The following is an 18,286-nucleotide window of genomic DNA, read 5'->3' on the forward strand; positions in this document are numbered from 1 at the left end:
TTCAAGCTTCAACGCCTGGCTCTCAAGCTGGTCAAACTGGCAGCACTTCCTGCAAATGTGGTCATCTTGACTGACAGTTGTGTCTAAGAATTCCCACATGCTGCAGGCCATGCAAAACACAGGACTGAGCTCCCAGTCATACTTTTAGTTAAAAGACTCTTATTTAAATTTATTCTAGGTAGAAAATTGTTCGTTATTTTTAAAAAACTAGAACTCTTACTTTTCCTTATAGCTTTAAATTGGAGAAAAACAACTTACCTACTACTTATCAATCAGCTCTCTCCCTTGTAGTGTCTACTCCTGCAACAGGACAAGACCACTTTCTGAGGATGAAAAGTTAGAAAGCAAAAAAGCATCTTTTCCCTTCTGCACCAAATTCCCATTTTGGTCCAAATTCCCAAATATACTGACTCGGACTGTGTCTCACTCAAGTGATGTCTCTCCCAGTATTTGTGCATCCACTTACTGGGGGCTATATATTATCATGGACAGAGAATTGGTTAGCTAACTGGCAGCAGAAAGTAGGGATAAATGGGTCATATTAGGGTAGGCGAGCTCTAACTGATGGAGTACAACAGAGATCAGTGCTGGACCTCAACTGTTTACAATCTATATCAATGACATGGATGAGGGAATCAAATAAATGGTTACAAAATTTGTTGATGACACGCAGATAGTAGGAGAGTAAGTTATGAAGAGAACGTAAGGAGTTTGCAAAGGCATATAGATGGGTTAAGTAAATGGACAAACATTGGCAGATGGACTATAATGTGGGTAAATGTGAACTTATCCATTTTGGCAGGAAGAATTTAAAAGTAGTTTATTATTTAAATGGAGAAAGACCGCAGAACCCTGAGATACAGAATGATCTGAATTTCCTGGTACATGAATCACGAAAGGTTAGCATGCAGGCACACCAAGTGATTTGGAGGGCAAATAGATCGTTGGTGTTTATTGAAAGGGGAATGCAATATATTTTTTCTTCATTATTTCATGGTATGGACATCAATGGAAAAACCAGCATTTGGTGCCCACCCTCGATTGCTGTTGAACTGCGACCAGTTAAGAGTCAAGCACACTGCGGTGTGTCTGCAGTCACACATAGGCCATACTAGGTAAGTATGGCAGATTTACTTACTTAAAGGACATTAATGAGTGTTTTCACAACAACCAATGATAGTAATCACAATCAACATTACTAAGACAAGCTTTATATTCCAGATTCATTAAGTGAATTTAAATTCAATCGGCTGCCATGGTGAGATCTGAATCTATGACCGGAATTTTACCGGCCCTGGAATCGGGGCGGGCGAGGCTCGCAGAACAGCATTCTCTGTTGGTCTCGGGCGGGATCTTACGAGCCTCGGGTGGGTGAGGCGGTAAAATTCTGGTATATGACTCCAGAGCATTAAGCTGGGCCTCTGAATTACTGGTCCAATGATATTACTGCTACACACACTTCCCTCCCAAATGTAGCAATGTTTTGCTGCAATTATATAGGGTGTTGGTGAGATCATATCTGGAATACTGAATACCAGTTTTGGTTTCCTTATTTAAGGAAAGATATAATAGCATTCGAAGTAGTTCAGAGAAGATGCACTGGATTGATTTCTGGGGATGCAAGGATTATCTTATGTGGAAAAGTGGACAGGTTGGACCCGCATACATTGGAGTTTAGAAGTTTAGAAGATGATCTGATTGAAACATATAAAACCCTAAGGGAACTTGACAGAGTGAATGCTAAAAAGGATACTTCAGTTTATGGAACAGACTAGAACTGGGGGATAGTTTTAAAATAAGGGGTCTCCCATTTAAGATGGCGACGAAGGGCTGGATTTTACATGCACCTGCCTGCGTTTTCAGTTGGGGGAAGGGGTTCATGTAAAATATGACGGATGTTTAGTCCACCTCTCTCCTCACCATCCCCGAACTCACCCCCACAATATGCTGAGTGGGCGAACCCAGAAATTGGCAGCCTGCCTGCCATATGTAAGTAAATACTTAAAGGTCAATCAGGCTTGTGAGCAAGCTTATTGACCTGGATAACACACTGCCAATGCCATAATACAGTTGGCAAGGGCAGGCATTTTATTAAAAAAGGTGGAATAAAAGGGGGGAATCTCAACTGGGGGGATGCCCTGCATGCATATGTGTGAACGGTTATAGTACGGAGGAAGCAATTTGGACTGTTGTGACCATGCCAGCTCTCTGCAAATCTCCCTCCCCCACTTTTTCCTTGAGCTCCGCTAATCTTTGCTCATCAGGCGCTTTGAGGACACTGCCCTAAAATTAGCCCTCCCTTTCCTCCATGTCACCAGTCCTCTAAAACCCAAGCCCCTTAACCCCTCTACCCTCTTCTTAGGCTCTGGATCCCTTTCCACCCTAGAAGCATGTTCTCTTTCATCCTCCTTTCTAAAGTCCGGACAGTGCCAACTATCAGCTTTGGCACTTGCACGAGCTGCCAACTAATCAGATTGACTAACAGCTCCCAAGAACAGTCCTTCTCCCACTGAGGGGTGGAAGTTTCACTCTGAACCAATTTAGCTCATCTCCAGCATGTTATGCCTGGTGGGTGGGCTTGTTCCTGTCATGTTGGCTTCAGGGTGACTTTGCTTTTGTAGGAGTGGGGCATGCGGTCCACTACCCCTTCATAAAATGCAGCCCGAGGAGAGTATTTTTCCCTCCAAGGGTCATGAGTTTGAGAAACTCTCTTCCTTCCCAGGGAGCACTGGAGACAGGATCATTGGATATTTTTAAGGCTAAGGTAGATAGATTTTTGATTGACAAAGAAGTCAAAAGCTATAGGAGCAGACAGGAAAGTGGAGTTGAGGCTATAATCAGGTCAGCTATGATCTTCTCAAATGGTGGAGCAGACTGGAGGGTGATAATGGCCTATTCCTCCTCCTATGTTGTATGCTCATGTAAATTGTGAAGGCAATATAATGATAATGATGCATTTAGTTATGATAGTATTGTCAATATTTATGTCAAGCAAAACAGTAACAGTTTTCAATACAATTGCTGATCTTCCACTGATGTTCCGAACTATTTCTGCAAAATGATAGCTTTCTATTAGGGTGTTGTAAAATATTACTTAAGGAAAAAGTCCCAATTTATATCAGGACTTAATATGAAATAACATTTGATAATAATATGATTAATATCTGACTAATGTATGCAGATAATGAAACACGCCAGTGAATTCAAATTAGAAAAGCCACTGGATGCAATTAAATTATCTGTATTTGTCCGAACATGTGATTTTTATATGCTTTATGTTTTAATGTTCACATGATGGTTAAGGGAAACAAGCAACAGTTAGACACATCATGTGGATGTAGTATGACCTACTTCCTCATGTCAGTCGAACCAGGACCTTCCCTCAATCATAAGTTCAGTTATCTATAATTTCCAGTATTGTGGTTGGTGTTTTATGCATTCAAAAGGTATCCTCGGTATAATACTTTCTATTATACAGTTTGTTATCTACAACTTTACAGTTAACAAACAAACCATATAAAATTGTCCCTATGTAACACTGTCGCCATATTAATTTTTCTATGACTTGCAAAGACAATCTTTTACAGAGGATCTATTGTGCTTATTAGTCTGCATTAACTAATTCTGTTTTATTTGGCCTATTTCTACATCAGACATATAATCATAGAATGGTTATAGCACGGAGGAAGCAATTTGGACTGTTGTGACCATGCCAGCTCTCTGCAAATCTCCCTCCCCCAGCTTTTCCTTGAGCTCCGCTAATCTTTGCTCTTCAGGTGCTTATTTAATTCCCTTTTGCAAGCCATGATTCAGTTTGCCTCCATCACCCTTTTAGGCAGTGCATTCCAGGTCCTAAGCTCTTGATGCATAAAAAATGCTTCTCCACATGTTGCCTGTATCTTTTTTGCCAATCACTTCAAATCAGTGCCCCCTCATTCTTAAACATCTGCCAATGGGAACAGTATTTCCCTCACTGCTCTGTCTAGATGTCTCCTGATTTTGAACACCGCTATGAAATCTCTCAACCTTTTTTCTAGGAAGAACAACCCAGCTTCTCCAATCTATCCTTGTAACTGAAGTTCCTCACTTCTGGAACCCTTGTTCTAAGTAACAGGGGGAGATGACTGTGTAGTACTAATGTCACTGGCCTAGTAATCCAGAGGCTAATGCTCTGGACACATGGCAGTTGGTGAAATTTGAATTTGATTAATTAATAACATTTGGAATTAAAAGCCAGTCTCAGTAATAGTGACTATGAAATGATTGTTGTAAAAACCCATCTAGTTCACTAATCCTCTTAAGGAAAGGAAATCTCTGCCATCATTACACAGTCTGGCCTACATGTGACTCCAGACCTCTAAAATAGCACAGAAAGCCACTCAGTTCAAGGGCAATTAATTCATACTGGAATAGTTGACTGCTAATTTTGTCCTGGATTACCATCACTAAAAGCTTAATTGCCCACCACCAAGGTTAAATTGACAGACTTTAGTTGCTGGGTTTCTCTAACCCTCAGGCACACACCCTGGAAGATTGTGGACAGTCATTCTACAATTTCCACCTTTACTTCCTTTAGTATCTTTAGACAGATCCCATCCCATCCTGGTGACTTACCAACATAGTCACCCATTGCTGGAATTGAACCCGGGTCCCAGGCACTGTGAAGCAGCAGTGCTAGCCACTGTGCCACCCATAGCAGTATGCAATTCAATTTTGTGTTCCATGAGTTTCTATAGATAGGCCATTGCACATAAAGTTGCACACATGAATAGCTTAAGCTTAATTGACAGCTTAATTGTCAACTTAATTGACAACTTTTTTGTTCTGACTATTGGATTCAAAAGGGTTAATGCATCCTCCAGTATTGAAGAATTAATTTAATAAAACAGTAACCTAAAATGTATCATCGGTCAGCTGAGAGTGATTATTCTTTCACGAGGATTCTATCAGGCAACTACTTACGCATGTTTTAAAATGGCAGATAATCAAATAAGCCTTCATCTAGAAAAACAAGACATGGAATGCAATAAACCAGGGCTGCAACATTCCAAAGCTATTTGATAATTCCCAGGTTTTTTTGTTTTCTGGCTAAAATAAAGCACAATCTTCATGTGTTGAAACCTTAGCTGGTATTCAATTATACACTTCTTCATATAACTTCATAATGACTGTTAAAGTGCAACTATTTAATTGGCTCCTAGGATATTACATGATTCAGAAATGGGATTTTCAAATGAGATGTATAGAACACAAAATAGACATTGGGTGGAATCTTGAGCCCAGGGTCTCCGTGTGCGGCAATGGCGACAAGCACTCAAAATCCAGAGAGTTCTGAAAAACATGGTTCTCACCGGCAAGATCACATTTTGCAATTGTGGACCAAGCCTGCAGGCAGAGTGTTGCGGAATGTTAGGAACCTCATTTTAATATATTAGCATCTCATTAGCGAGCACTTACTCCAGATATTGAGCCCACACCAAATATTCAGCAGGGGCTTGTGTGACATCACACTGGCACCACTTACAACAGCTCGACATAAGCATGAACCTGGCACCATCACCTCTGAGGGGATATCAGAGATGAGCGCTCAGGCAGCCATTTCTGCCTGTCCAATACTCACTGGGAACCAGGGAGAACACAGGGGACACAGATAAGTACAGCTCGGGTCCGGGGGTGGGGATCACTCTCTTCGTACTGGGGAGGAATGGACGGGTCAGATGCCATGAGAAAATGGAGGCTTAATGCTATTCACTCTGGTGGTGAACAAGGGAAATAATGTGGGGAGGTGGCTGTAGTCTCAGAGTGGATATTTGGAAGAAGAGCAGATATTCACTCAGTGAATGTGAGGCACTTGGGTGGAAGTCACAGTAAGAAGTCTCACAACACCAGGTTAAAGTCCAACATATTTATTTGGTAGCATGAGCTTTCAGAGCGCTGCTCCTTCATCAGGTGAGGGGCAGCACTCCGAAAGCTTGTGCTACCAAATAAACCTGTTGGACTTTAACTTGGTGTTGTGAGACTTCTTACTGTGCCCACCTCAGTCCAACGTTGGCATCTCCACATCTTGGGTGGAACTCACAGAGGCATGGAGGGATGAGGGTCAGGGCTGTGGTAGGACTCCTCATAGCTCACTGTGGTGTCCTCACTCTTTCAGTGCATGTTCAGGAGAATCATGGAGCCTGTGGAATTGGCCTTTTGCTAATCGCAATTGACCAGCAGCAGAGACAAAGGCGTCTTGCATTTGCCCAGGACCAGAGGCCTGCAGCGGTCCAGGGAGCACAGGATTAACCTCTCAGACAGTACTGGCCTAGAATCCTCTAATGAAGATGCTCATACCTTCAGCTGTCTGAGCCTCAGTGCTGGAGAAGGCTGTGTCTATCCCGGGGGACAGTGGACCACCGCTGCCACAAGCTGACACCCCTTGGAACTAGAGGACACCCAATGCCTGTGGCCCTTAAAGTCAAAGCCACACTAAACATTTCACCAGCAGCTCCTTTCAGGGCAGCATGGGGAACCTCTGTGGCATCTCCCAGACTGCCACTCACAAATGTATCAGGAAGGTCACAGATGCTCTGTATGCAAGGGCAGAGATGTTTATAAACTTGAACCAGGATCAGGCGAGCCAGGAAGCCAGGGACATGGGCTTCACCCTCATAGCAGGGAGGCCCAAGGTCCAAAGTGCCATTCACACTACCAACTCTTAGGTCACCATTGTGGCAGGCAGCGTGATTTATGAACTGCAAGGGATTCCACTCCCTCAACATCCAACTCATCGGTGACCACACAATGTGCTTCATGCGGGTGTGTGCCCATTTCCCATGACAGTTATATCTTGGGTCGCTCGCAAATACCAGCCGCCATTGAATGGGAGCAGCAGCTGGAGGATGGCTGCTCAGGGACAAGAGGTACCCATTCAAAAAGTGGCTGATAACGCCAGCACGGAGGCCACAAACACCAGTGAGACTCGATACAATGAGGCTCAGGCTTCAATGTGCGAGCTGGTGGAGCAGGCCATTGGATTGCTGAAGATGTGGTTCCAGTACCTGGATCGGTGCCTGGTCTACAATACAGCCCCCGGAGGGTCTCCTGCATTATTGTGGTGCGCTGCACGCTCCATAACTTAGTGCTGCAGACAGGAGACCACCTGGAACAGGATGGAATGGGCGAGTGCTGCATCTCCTCAGTGAGGATGATGTTGAGGAGGGAGGTGGACATGACAAAGCCGAGGAGGAGAAGGAGGAGGAGGAAGGCAGGACTATGGACTGGGATTGAATGGGCCACCCAACAAGGGAGGCCCTTATAACATCTCGTTTTAAGTCCCCCCCGCCGACCCCCTCCCCCTCCACCCCTCCCTGAGGTGTCGGGTAAAACAAAGAATGTGGTGCCAGCATCATCCAACTAATTTGCACATCTGCATGGGCTGGGGGCTGAAGCCATTGGCCGGACTCTGCAGGAACATGATGACTTTAGACTTGCTGCGAGGACAGAGCGATGTTCCTCTCATCCTCAGCGGTATGTCTGACTCCTGCCTAACAGAGAGCTGAATGTTCCCTCCCAATGAACAGGCACAGGGTGAGCTTCATAACCCGATTCAGATGAGCAGCAGGTACTGCAGGTCACTTTGGGGTACGTGCTCAGCTCTTCAGTTTCACCTTTCACTCGCGGTGGGCGTCTATAGTTTATTCAGTGTGGGTGAGACATTGCACAGTCATTCTCACACTCATCAGGGATGAAACGCTAGGTGTGCACAGGGATTCGCATAGCTTCCGACACCAAATTACACGGTGAAGGCTCTCAAAGTGAATATCTATTCTAGAACTATAGACATTGGTGTCTTTTTTACACTTGTGCCTACTTTCGCCCATGACAACTAGGTGCCTATATAGCTTCCCCTCCCTTATCCTCCCATTAGGTCTGGGTGCTTTTCCAGGATCCACAGCTGAGGTTGAGGAGGCTTGCTGGCTTCCAAGCCCTGTTGCCTGAAATGATCTTGGTGGGCATCCCCTCATGGGCCTGGACCTTACAGGTCCTGGCCTTTTTTTGGTCAGTATGGGTGTTGCTGTGCACTACTTGATGTGGAGGTGTGTTACTCACAGGGAGTTGGGGAGGTGGGAGTCAGATCGGTTGGCCACCCCCAAGGTCTCCTGGTTGGAAGGCTCCGGGCTGTGCCCCAGATGATCCTCATTCTTTTGGGAGCCCAATGGCCCCAGTGCTCCTCCATCGGACAGAGGGGCAGGTGAAGTGAGGTCCAGAAGCCCCACTGTCCTCTGGCGTGGACACTCGTGAATTCCCACTCGTGCTTGCACCATGCAGTTGATGGTCATGAGCTGAACCATGGTGCAGACCTCCCCTGCCATGGAGTACATGTCCTGCACCAAGGTTTCCATTGCAGACGCCACCCTTGCAGTGTTGGCCTTGGTGCACTACAGTGATGGAACAACCTCCTCGGAAAGAAGGCGATGGGATTCCTCCAGTTGGCCTTGCAGGTGAGGAGGGATGCTGTCTTGCCTTCCTCTTGCTCGCAACTCTGCCTTTGCAGTTCCATCAGCTCTGGGATGACCGGACCCAGGGGCATGTCATCGGCCAGGGGCCCAGCAGAGTCCTGGCCTCGTGCATTCCTCCGAGTGCCATTTCTCGCTGGAGCCTGAGGTTAAGCTTTGGGGCAGCACAGTGGTTAGCACTCACAACGCCAGGGGCCCGGGTTTGATTCCTGGCTTGGGTCACTGTCTGTGTGGAGTTTGCACGTTCTCCCCGTGTCTGCGTGGGTTTCCTCTGGGTGCTCCAGTTTCCTCCCACATTCTGAAAGATATGCCGGTTAGGTGCATTGACCCAAACAGGCGCCGGAGTGTGGCGACTAGGGGAATCTCACAGTGACTTCATTCCAGTGTTAATGTAAGCCTTACTTGTGACTAATAAATAAACTTTACTATTTTCTGGGATGTTCCTTCCTCCACCTGCTGTGGATCTTCAGCTGTAAGGTGCTCACCAGTGAGTGACCCAGGAGCCTGCCTACTTATTGAGTTCACTGCGGTGTGAGTGTCTGCGCTGGTGCAGGGTGTGGGTGGCAGCTGTGTCTCTTATTCAATGGTGGGGTCCTTGAAGTCTCCCTCAGGCTGTTCAGCTGCTTTGTCTACAAGGGAAGGGAGATTGGGCATTGATGCTTTACAGGGTATAAAGAATGGAACCTTGATTACTCACTTGAGACTTGAGGAATGACTGTGTGTCTTGAGGATTCTCATATTTGTCTGCTGCTCCCATTTCACCATTAGCGCAGGCACACTCTTCCTCCTCCCTGGCAGCTCAACTGCTCTGAACTCAAAGAGCATGAGGGTTCTAAGCTCCATCGTTACTCCATCTGGCTGCACCCGCTCACGTTGCAGTTGAGTTTGTCCTGCAATGACCCAGATCGGGAGAGTGTAGGCGGGAGTCGTGAGATTGATGATTGAAAATCTATCTGATCTTTTCAATCGGTCACTGGAATTCAAATATCTGTTTAAAAGTTAGGGGTCTCTATGGGAATGGTGACAAATTTTATTTGACTGATAAGCAAAGTATAATAGAGAATATCTATCAACAAATGTAAAAAAAAATCACATTTGCTGTACACAACCAAAAATATCAGTCACAGGTAACAATACCTAGGAAAATCAACTGATGCTGGATTGGTGGGACATATTGGAATACCTGTGTATTCATGGGTTGACATATAAATGGTAGAGGAATGGCACCAGTAAAAGACATCTCTTTCTCCAGGTACCATGCCCTATGAGAGCATTGGCAGCCATGGACTTCCATTGCATTGCTTCATGATTATGCTTGGCAAAGTACTGCAGTGGTTTGCAGTTGCTTTCTGTAGCATGGCTGACAAGAAGACTCTCCCACTCTTAGCACCTGCCATCAGGTACATTGGAAGGGTTTACAGGCTGATAATTAACCTTTCTGGCCATGAGTATACTTTCCAAGGCCACCAAGTCCTGGGGCGGGATTTTTCTGTCCTGCCCGCCACAGGAATCATAGCAGGTGGGACACGGGCCATGCAAACGTCCGTAGACCTTGGGTGGGATTTTCCAGCTTTGGGTTGAGCGCGGCCAGAAAATCCCATCCCTGAAGTGGGACTTGAACCCATAGCTTCCGGCACAGAGCTAGGGAAGCCATCACTGCCACAAAACCCCGACTAAAAAAACAGCTACACCCTGGTAATACATGGTGCCTCACCATCCTTTCAATTGTTCAAATATCATCATTGCAAACATGCCTTTTCATAATCATGTGAGGGGATTTGACACCAGTTAAGTAGCCAGCATTTAGCATCATTTTGTAGTAAAACTGCAGGGGCTCCAAAATGTACCTTTACATGACCCTCACAATATGGTATAATTTTAAAATGAACCCAACCCCACAAGCCATTTCTCCAAAGTTGGTTTTAGAAGAATCATTTTCAGTGGCACTGTTTATAGGGGCGGCACAGTAGCACAGTGGTTAGCACAGCTGCTTCACAGCTCCAGGGACCTGGGTTCGATTCCCGGCTCAGGTCACTGTCTGTGTGGAGTTTGCACACTCTCCTCGTGTCAACGTGGGTTTCCTCCGGGTGCTCTGGTTTCCTCCCACAGGCCAAAGATGTGCGGGTAAGGTCGATTGGCCATGCTAAAATTGCCCCTTAGTGTCCTGAGATGTGTGGGTTAGAGGGATTAGTGGGTATATGGATATGGGGGTAGGGCCTGGGTGGGATTGTGGTCAGTGCAGACTTGATGGGCCAAAATGGCCTCTTTCTGTACTGTAGGATTTCTGTGGTAACTAATTTCTCCGAATTTGTCAACATTTATTTATGATCTATATATCAGCTGAAAAATTTATTTATATCTGTCTGTTGAAAGTTCTATTTACAATCTCTATGTCTCTGCTGTAAATTCTATTTATGATCCATCTAAAAATCTGCTGAGAATTCTAAGTTTTCACAACTTTTTTTTGTGATGTCAAATACTCCACTCCAATATCACCTCCAGGACCATGTATTACATTTCTTGCTTTGAATGGTTTACTAATCACAATTGGAAACAACATCTCAATTTGAATAATGCTTTTGTGTAGTCCCAGTTATGAATAGAGCCTTAGGCTTTGGGAATACCCTGTGCTACAGTAGTGTGTGGTTCTTTGTCCTGGTGCAGAGCAGCAATCCCCACTTTCTGCCTTATTCCCTGCCGTTGCTGCACCAACAACATTTCCCCTAAAGTCATAAGCAGATCACTCGGGATGATTCAGAGTCTTGAGATTGGGCGGGAGCCGGGAGCTGATCTTCAGTTTTTAATAGGTGCATTTTATTAACTGAGCACATGACGAGTTCACAAAATTAAGACGCACTCGGTGAGGGGCGCGGTGGGGTTGCACTAAGAGTGTAATTGCTGTATTTACAGTCAGTTGCCGCAGTGAGCAATTCAGTGTCTCCACTTGGAGTTTGGTAAAAGTGTGGATCCGTGGTCATCATGAGAGGCTTGTGCTTGGCACTGTTTGGAACTGTCTTCCTGCTCACAGCCCTCGAAACAGTTGCTCGCAGACGTAAGATGTTTTATTTTTTTAACTTGCCAGGAGGGCATCATTCAAATATTGTTGTGTTTCGCTGTTAAAAAAGTTTGTATGAAAATGTGTATATTGTATTTTAAACTGTGTTAACCCAACAGGGTTAATGTGTGGGTTTGTTTTTTGACTTGCAACAGTTGCGATGTTGATTTGAAATGATGTCGGTTGCTGAGGTGAGAGCAAAGCTCAGGTGTCAGGTTCTGATCTGTTCGAGCGACCTCAACCCAAAGCGTCTGCTATTCCCATAAAAGACTTTGCTAAACAGAAGAACAGAAATAAAGACTTTCGTGACCTCTACAGCCAATGCATGATTAACTATGTAATAACCAGTAACTAGTTAGCACTGCTGCCTCACAGGGGACCCAGGTTCGACTCCAGGCTTGGGTCACTGTGTGGAGTTTGCACATTCCCCCCACCCCCCACCCCCCCCCCGTGTCTGCGTGGATTTCCTCCCACAGTCCAAAGATGTGCAGGTTAGCTAGATTGGCCATGCTAAATTGCCCCAAGATGTGTAGGTTGAGGGGATTAGTGGGGTAAATATGCAGGATAGCAGGGATTGGGCATGGGTAAAATGCTCTGTCGGAGAGTTGGTGCAGACTCAATGGGCAGAATGGCCTCCTTCTGCACTGTAGGGATTCTATGTAATATAGGAAATGCCGCAGCTAATTCATGCAAAACAAGGTTGTAAAGCAAAAATGTGAAAATGATCAGGTGACCTGATTTAGTGATGTTGGTTGCTGGATAAATATTACCCTATACACCAGGACGAACTCCCCTGCGTAGGGGGTTATGGGGATAAGGCCTGGGTAGGATTGTTGTCGCTGCAGGCTCCATGGTCTGAATGGCCTCTTTCTGCACTGTAAGGATTCTATGATTCTAGGTCTACCTGAGACAAGGCTTTGGTTTGATGTCACATTTGAAAGGTGGAACTTGTGATGATGTGCCTGCCTCAGTACCTGCCTAGATTAAAAGGTTAAGTGTCTGAAGTGGAACCGCTCTAGTCAAGTGCCAGAGTGCGTCCTTCTCCATTGAACCGACTTCCTGGAAAACGGCATGTGAAATCTGTTTTAATGCCAAAACAACAGAACCTCTAGATTTTCTTTCTTAGCCTTAGCTCCTGGGCACAAGAGAACTACAGGTGCATTGGAATGCATGCACAGTTGCATTGTGTGACATCTCGATACCAGTCAGTACGAGGATGTGTCAACAATGCATCACAATCATCTCAGGAGCAGTAGTATAATTACAGGCTTAATAGTCCAATGCTCTTTAGTAGCAATATTGACATCAATGCCTGCTTGGTGCAGGTTTGTACTAGTATCGGACCAAACCCTACCTATATGAAACCTGTTGATGGTCCTTCACGATCAGAGATTCCACTGCCATTTGAACATTTGGTGCCAATGACAAAGGCTGGTAGAGGGCTTCAGGAAAATACTTCCATCACATCAGTTTATTTTGTTTTGCATCAGCAAGGCCATTTAAAAAAAAATGTCAGTTGATACAATGCCATTTTCAAAAATTGATGTGAACTGATGGGACAGTGAAGAAATGTCGGCCTGAGTCAAAAGCTGATAAGTCATACTGTGTTCCAGTGTTTTTTGTAAATGTACACAGCTCTACCCTTGCCACTCCACAGTGATATAAATGAACAAAGTAACCATTTAGCTCTGCTGCAGACACCTTTTCAGCACTGTGGTATAAAAACTACATCAAACACTGTAACTTTAAAATTAAGTCAGACCACAGCTTTTGATAACTTTTATTTCATTTGTAACTTATAAAAATAACTGGCATTACATAACTACATCTACAGTTCTAAACTTTATGTTAAAAGTTTTTGTATTTGATCATGTTACAGTGCCAAGTTTTCATTGTTAATGTCCTGTGGATGTTCAGTCATCTGACAGTCACATGAATATGATTACAGCATTTTTTTACGCCTAGTTGGACAGTATCTGATGAACTTTAACTCAATCTTGTTTATAAGTTCATAGTTATTTAAAGGTTTGATATACTTTTATAGTTAGTAAAAGGGCATACCCCTTTATCACAGTACTGGCAGTAACATCTGTGTCTGTGTTCACCTTTCCTATACTTTCCTTTTTGATGTGGATACATTAATGCTGCAGGCTTCCAAGTGGGATGGATAAAGTAATGTGTTACAGAAAGTAGAGGCTAGTTAGACTTCAGTAATAGCTACTTGGTTGTAAGAGCTGGGTGGAAAAAATAGGGTTGATTTTCACTTCTACTGCCCGATAATGACCACAACATCACAACAGCATTAGTTTCCACCACCGTTCCTATAACATCTATAACATGATGATATTATTAAATCAGAGAAAGATTCTGGAGTGTGGATGAGGTTACTGAACACACAAACAGCAGATTTCAAGCTTCAAGATTTAGATATAGAAGGCGTTGCTCCTTTTTTATTGTGTAGAATTCAAAGACCACCTGAGATCTTGAGCAGCATGATAATCATGGCAGAATTTATGATATAAACTGCAAGAATAGTAAGTTGTACTTTGCAAAGTGAAAAAGAAAATGTAGAATAAAACTCAGTGGCTTCAATTACTTGACAATCTATTTGGGCTGTTATGCATAATTTGCGAAGGGCATTATGGAAATGGCCTAGAAATTGGAGTGTGGCCAAATTGGGCAAGCAGGGAGTGGCGGGTGCTGTTCTCCTGCCCAAATAGTGAGGCCTGAGGCCATCCTAATATTAATCCTTGTGCCTCACTTTCATTAAATAGGTGGTCTACAAAATTGAGGCCACTGACTCACCACCTCATTGAAGCTGATGAAGAAATCAGTGACATTTTGAAAATGTCTAAATCTAAATGTGTCTAAATAATCCACCTTTTTTAAAGATGGTAACCCCTTTTTAATATGCAATTAAGTGTCCTAGGAACTAAAGTGTATTTTTTGATGGACTACTTCCATAGGCAGTAGTGCCAAAGAGGCCCAATCAATATAAATTTGAAATTATAGCAGTGGGATCCAAATAATTGCTCTTGCAGACCCCATTGTTAGGATGGATTTTTTAAACAAATATTTTTGGGAACTATTGTGTTATTCTGTAAAGAAGGCTGTGTGTCTGTGTGTAAATAATTTGATTAAGTTGGGGAAAGATTAATAGAGACAATTTCTCTGGGAGAGTTGAGAGATAAAAGGGGTAAAGATGCTAAATGCACACATTTGTAAGAGGAATGCTATGGTGAAGTGGATTTATAGGTAAATAGGTTAGGTTTAAAATTTGCATAAGGAGATAAATAGGGATTTGGTTTTACAGCTGTTAAATTTTAAAGGGGAGTAAGACATTTTTACAATTTACAAAGGTTTCATAAGTAAACAAGAGAAGGTTATTAAACTTTATTTAACTCAAAAGGGGAGGCAATAGGAAAACATAAATTCAAAGAAATGCTGAGGACAATGGAATTGAAGATGAAAGGAAAATAGGATGTTTAAGGAAAGATGAGTGAGCTGGCCATGTAGGGCAGATGTACTGAGACCAGCCATATGCTGAGAGAAGGTGCCAAATCTGAAGCAACCATCCAGAAACCAGGAAAATCTTGTTTCAGAAAGTAGTATTGTTTCTGAATATTTTTTGGATTTCCACAACAAAGTAGAAGTGAGTGAAAAGTTGTGCAGTATACCTTTACTGAAGTGACAACTGGCTTGCCTTGGTAATATTACTTGACTTTTAGATGGTTTAAAATCTTTCAGAGTGTATTGTCAAGAAGGTGTTTACTTGCGTGTTTTGATTGACAGTTTCTTTTGTGGATGTTTTGTAAGACTGTTTTAACTGTGTAACTTTAATTTTGTGTGCGGTTAGCACTGCTGCCTCACAGCGCCAGGGACCCGGGTTCGTATCTCAGCTTGGATCCCTGTCTGTGTGCAGTCTGACACATTCTCCCCATGTCTGCATGAGTTTCTTCCGGGTGCTCCAGTTTCCTCCCATAGTCCAAAGAACGTGCTGGTTAGGTGTATTGGCCATGCTAAATTCTCCCTCAGTGTACCTGGAGTGTGGCGACTAGGGGATTTTCACGGTTAACACTGCAGTGTTAATGTAAGCCTACTTGTGACACTAATAAATAAACTTTAACTTTAAACTTGTTTCTTGCCTTGTTAATCATAGCATCCAAGAATAGAATCCCTACAGTACAGAAGGAGGCCATTTGGCCCATCAAGTCTGCACTGACCACAATCCCACCCAAGCCCTATTCCCGTAACCCTGCATATTTATCTGGCTAACTCCCTGACACCAAGGTCAATTTAGCATGGCCAATCAACCTAACCTGCACATCTTAGGACAGTTTGAGGAAACGAGAGCACCCGGAGGAAACCCACGCAGACATGGGGAGAACATGCAAACTCCACACAGAGAGTGATCCGAGGCCGGAATTGAATCTGGGTCCCTGGCGCTGTGAGGCAGCAGTGCTAACCACTGTGCCACAATGCCGCCCTTTAATAAATCCTTTTTTTAAATCCTAAAATGTTACTGGAACTCACTACTTCTGAGATCAGTATGTTTCTTGCCATTTCCAGAATTAAAAAAAGGTATGATTAGCAATTTTCCCTCTGGGATTTGGTTGCTCAGAAAATTACATCTGCTGTGGTCATAAGACCCACAAAGATTGGGCCATTGCCACACCAGGGCCTCCAGCCATTGTGATTGTCCATCACCCCCAGCCCGCCTGCCATTCCTCCCTTGCCAGGACGGTCTTTTTTTGCTGTGCATCATTAATCTTATATCAGATCTGTTCAGCTCATTAGTCTCAAAATTGCAGTCAGCTTGTTCACAATTTATTGGTTATAACTCACTCATATTAGGGGCTTTACACTGCACCCACTCTTGAATAGTCTAATATTTGCAATGTATAATTAAAAAGCAAAATAAATTATCCATCAAGCAAGTCAGGCCAATTCCCACATATGAACTAGTCCACTTTTCTGGTTTTCTTCCTCATTTCCCTAGTTGGTATATGTCAAGTCAGTCAAGCTAAATTCATGGTAACAAGGGTCATGATGAGGACAATAGAATCAGCCTCAGCAATTGAATCAGAGTCTGCAAAAGCAGGCAGAGTTTCAGCTCCTGATCATATTCACAACTCCAATGAAAAGTTCTGCATGTGGGATGTTGGTTGAAGATGAAATTGAGCTTTGTTGTGATATCTCTTCACAGTCAAATATCCATTGATACTATGCCTAGGCTCCCATCCCATCTGAAGAAATGCAGCTTATTTGTCCGGGGGGGTGGGGGGGGTGGGGTTGGGGGGGGGGGACGTGGTGGAGGGTGGTGATGTTAAGTGGTTCCCTTTGAAACAGTCACAGTATAAGTTTCCACTTTTAAGAGAGTAAAGTTAGAATAGTTCAGGGTCCAGGGTTGCGTGCTAAAGTGCAAGTATGCACTGAAGCTTAGGGCAGCTGGCCTAAGGAGTCAATGGAGAAAGGTCACAGATTAAGACTCACCCACCATTGTATACCAAGGGATTGGAACCCATGTAAAACCCTCTGGCTGTTATGCAACAGAGAATGTAAATATGCACTGTAAATATAACCTGTAAAGACAAGTGAGGCATCTCAGAGTGCAACATACTGTATTGAAAGGAAGTGATCTGTATTTCACTTTCAAATTTGAAATTTGTTATATAATATACCTTAACAAATTTTATGCATGAAGTACATTTTTGGGAAAAACAGACATATTGGAAAAGGGAAATATACTCTACTTCATTCATGCAAAATATCGAGAAAATTACTATGAGGATATAAGAATGGGGGAACATTTGCAGATATTTAATGCAACTAAAGTAGAATGTGCCTGATAACTGTTCAGCTTTGTTGCATTTCTCATCCTTGAAGGTGACTAACTGCATTTCTTGTTTTCAGGTTTCCGAGATGTGTTAACCGGTGGTCGCAAATTATTATTCTCGCCGCACTCTAGTCATCTTGCTGGGTGGCTTCCTGACAGTAATCTCTGGAACGAGCAAATCTATCCCTATTGGAAAAAAAATGATGCCCGATGGAAAAACTGCTGGAAAGGTAAGAACTTGAAGTGGAAATTTCTGTTCAACTTTTTGTTCTCCAGATCTTGCTTCTGCTCGAAAGCTTTTTCCCAGGTGGTCATTGAATTCTGTTCAGTTAAAGATTAGTTTTTAAATTCACTCTGGGGATGTGAGTGCTCCTGGAGAAGGTTCAGGTGAGCCATCTTTTGAACCACTGCAGTCCATGTGATGTGAGTTTACCTGCAGTGCTGTTAAGAAGGGAGCTCCAGGATTTTAACCCAGTGACAGTGAAGGAACAGTGATATAGCTCCACATCAGGATGGTGTACGGCTTGGAGGGGTATTTACAGCTGGTGGTGCACATATGCATCTACTTGTTCTTCTAGATGATAGCGTTCTCTGATTAAAAGGTGCTGTGAACGGAGCTTTGGCAAATTGCTGCAGTGCATCTTGTACATGGAACACACTGCTGTCAATGTGCACTCGAGGTGAAGGGAGTGAATAGTTTGGATGATGGATAAAGTACTGAATATACAGGTTGCTTTATCCTGGATGGTGTTGAATTTTGTGTGTTGTTTCAGCTGCACTCATCCAGGCAAGTGGAAAGTATTCCATTAGACCTCTGACTTGTATCTTGTAGATAGTGAACAGGGTTTGGGGAATTAGGACGTGAGTTACTCACCATAGAATTCCAGCCTCTGA

General features: G+C 43.7%; 1 protein-coding gene across 1 annotated transcript in view; it reads left to right on the forward strand.

The window, feature by feature from the left end:
- Positions 1-8,431: 8,431 nt before the first annotated feature.
- Positions 8,432-18,286, forward strand: part of gpnmb (glycoprotein (transmembrane) nmb) — a 42,065-nt gene continuing 32,210 nt past the window's right edge. The window contains exons 1-2 of the mRNA XM_078200535.1: positions 8,432-8,486; positions 17,470-17,622. Of these exons, the coding sequence (XP_078056661.1) occupies positions 8,432-8,486; positions 17,470-17,622 (208 nt within the window). The remainder of the gene's footprint in view (positions 8,487-17,469; positions 17,623-18,286) is intronic.

The sequence above is a fragment of the Mustelus asterias genome, chromosome 2 (genome assembly GCF_964213995.1).
Source record: "Mustelus asterias chromosome 2, sMusAst1.hap1.1, whole genome shotgun sequence".
Taxonomy (NCBI): domain Eukaryota; kingdom Metazoa; phylum Chordata; class Chondrichthyes; order Carcharhiniformes; family Triakidae; genus Mustelus; species Mustelus asterias.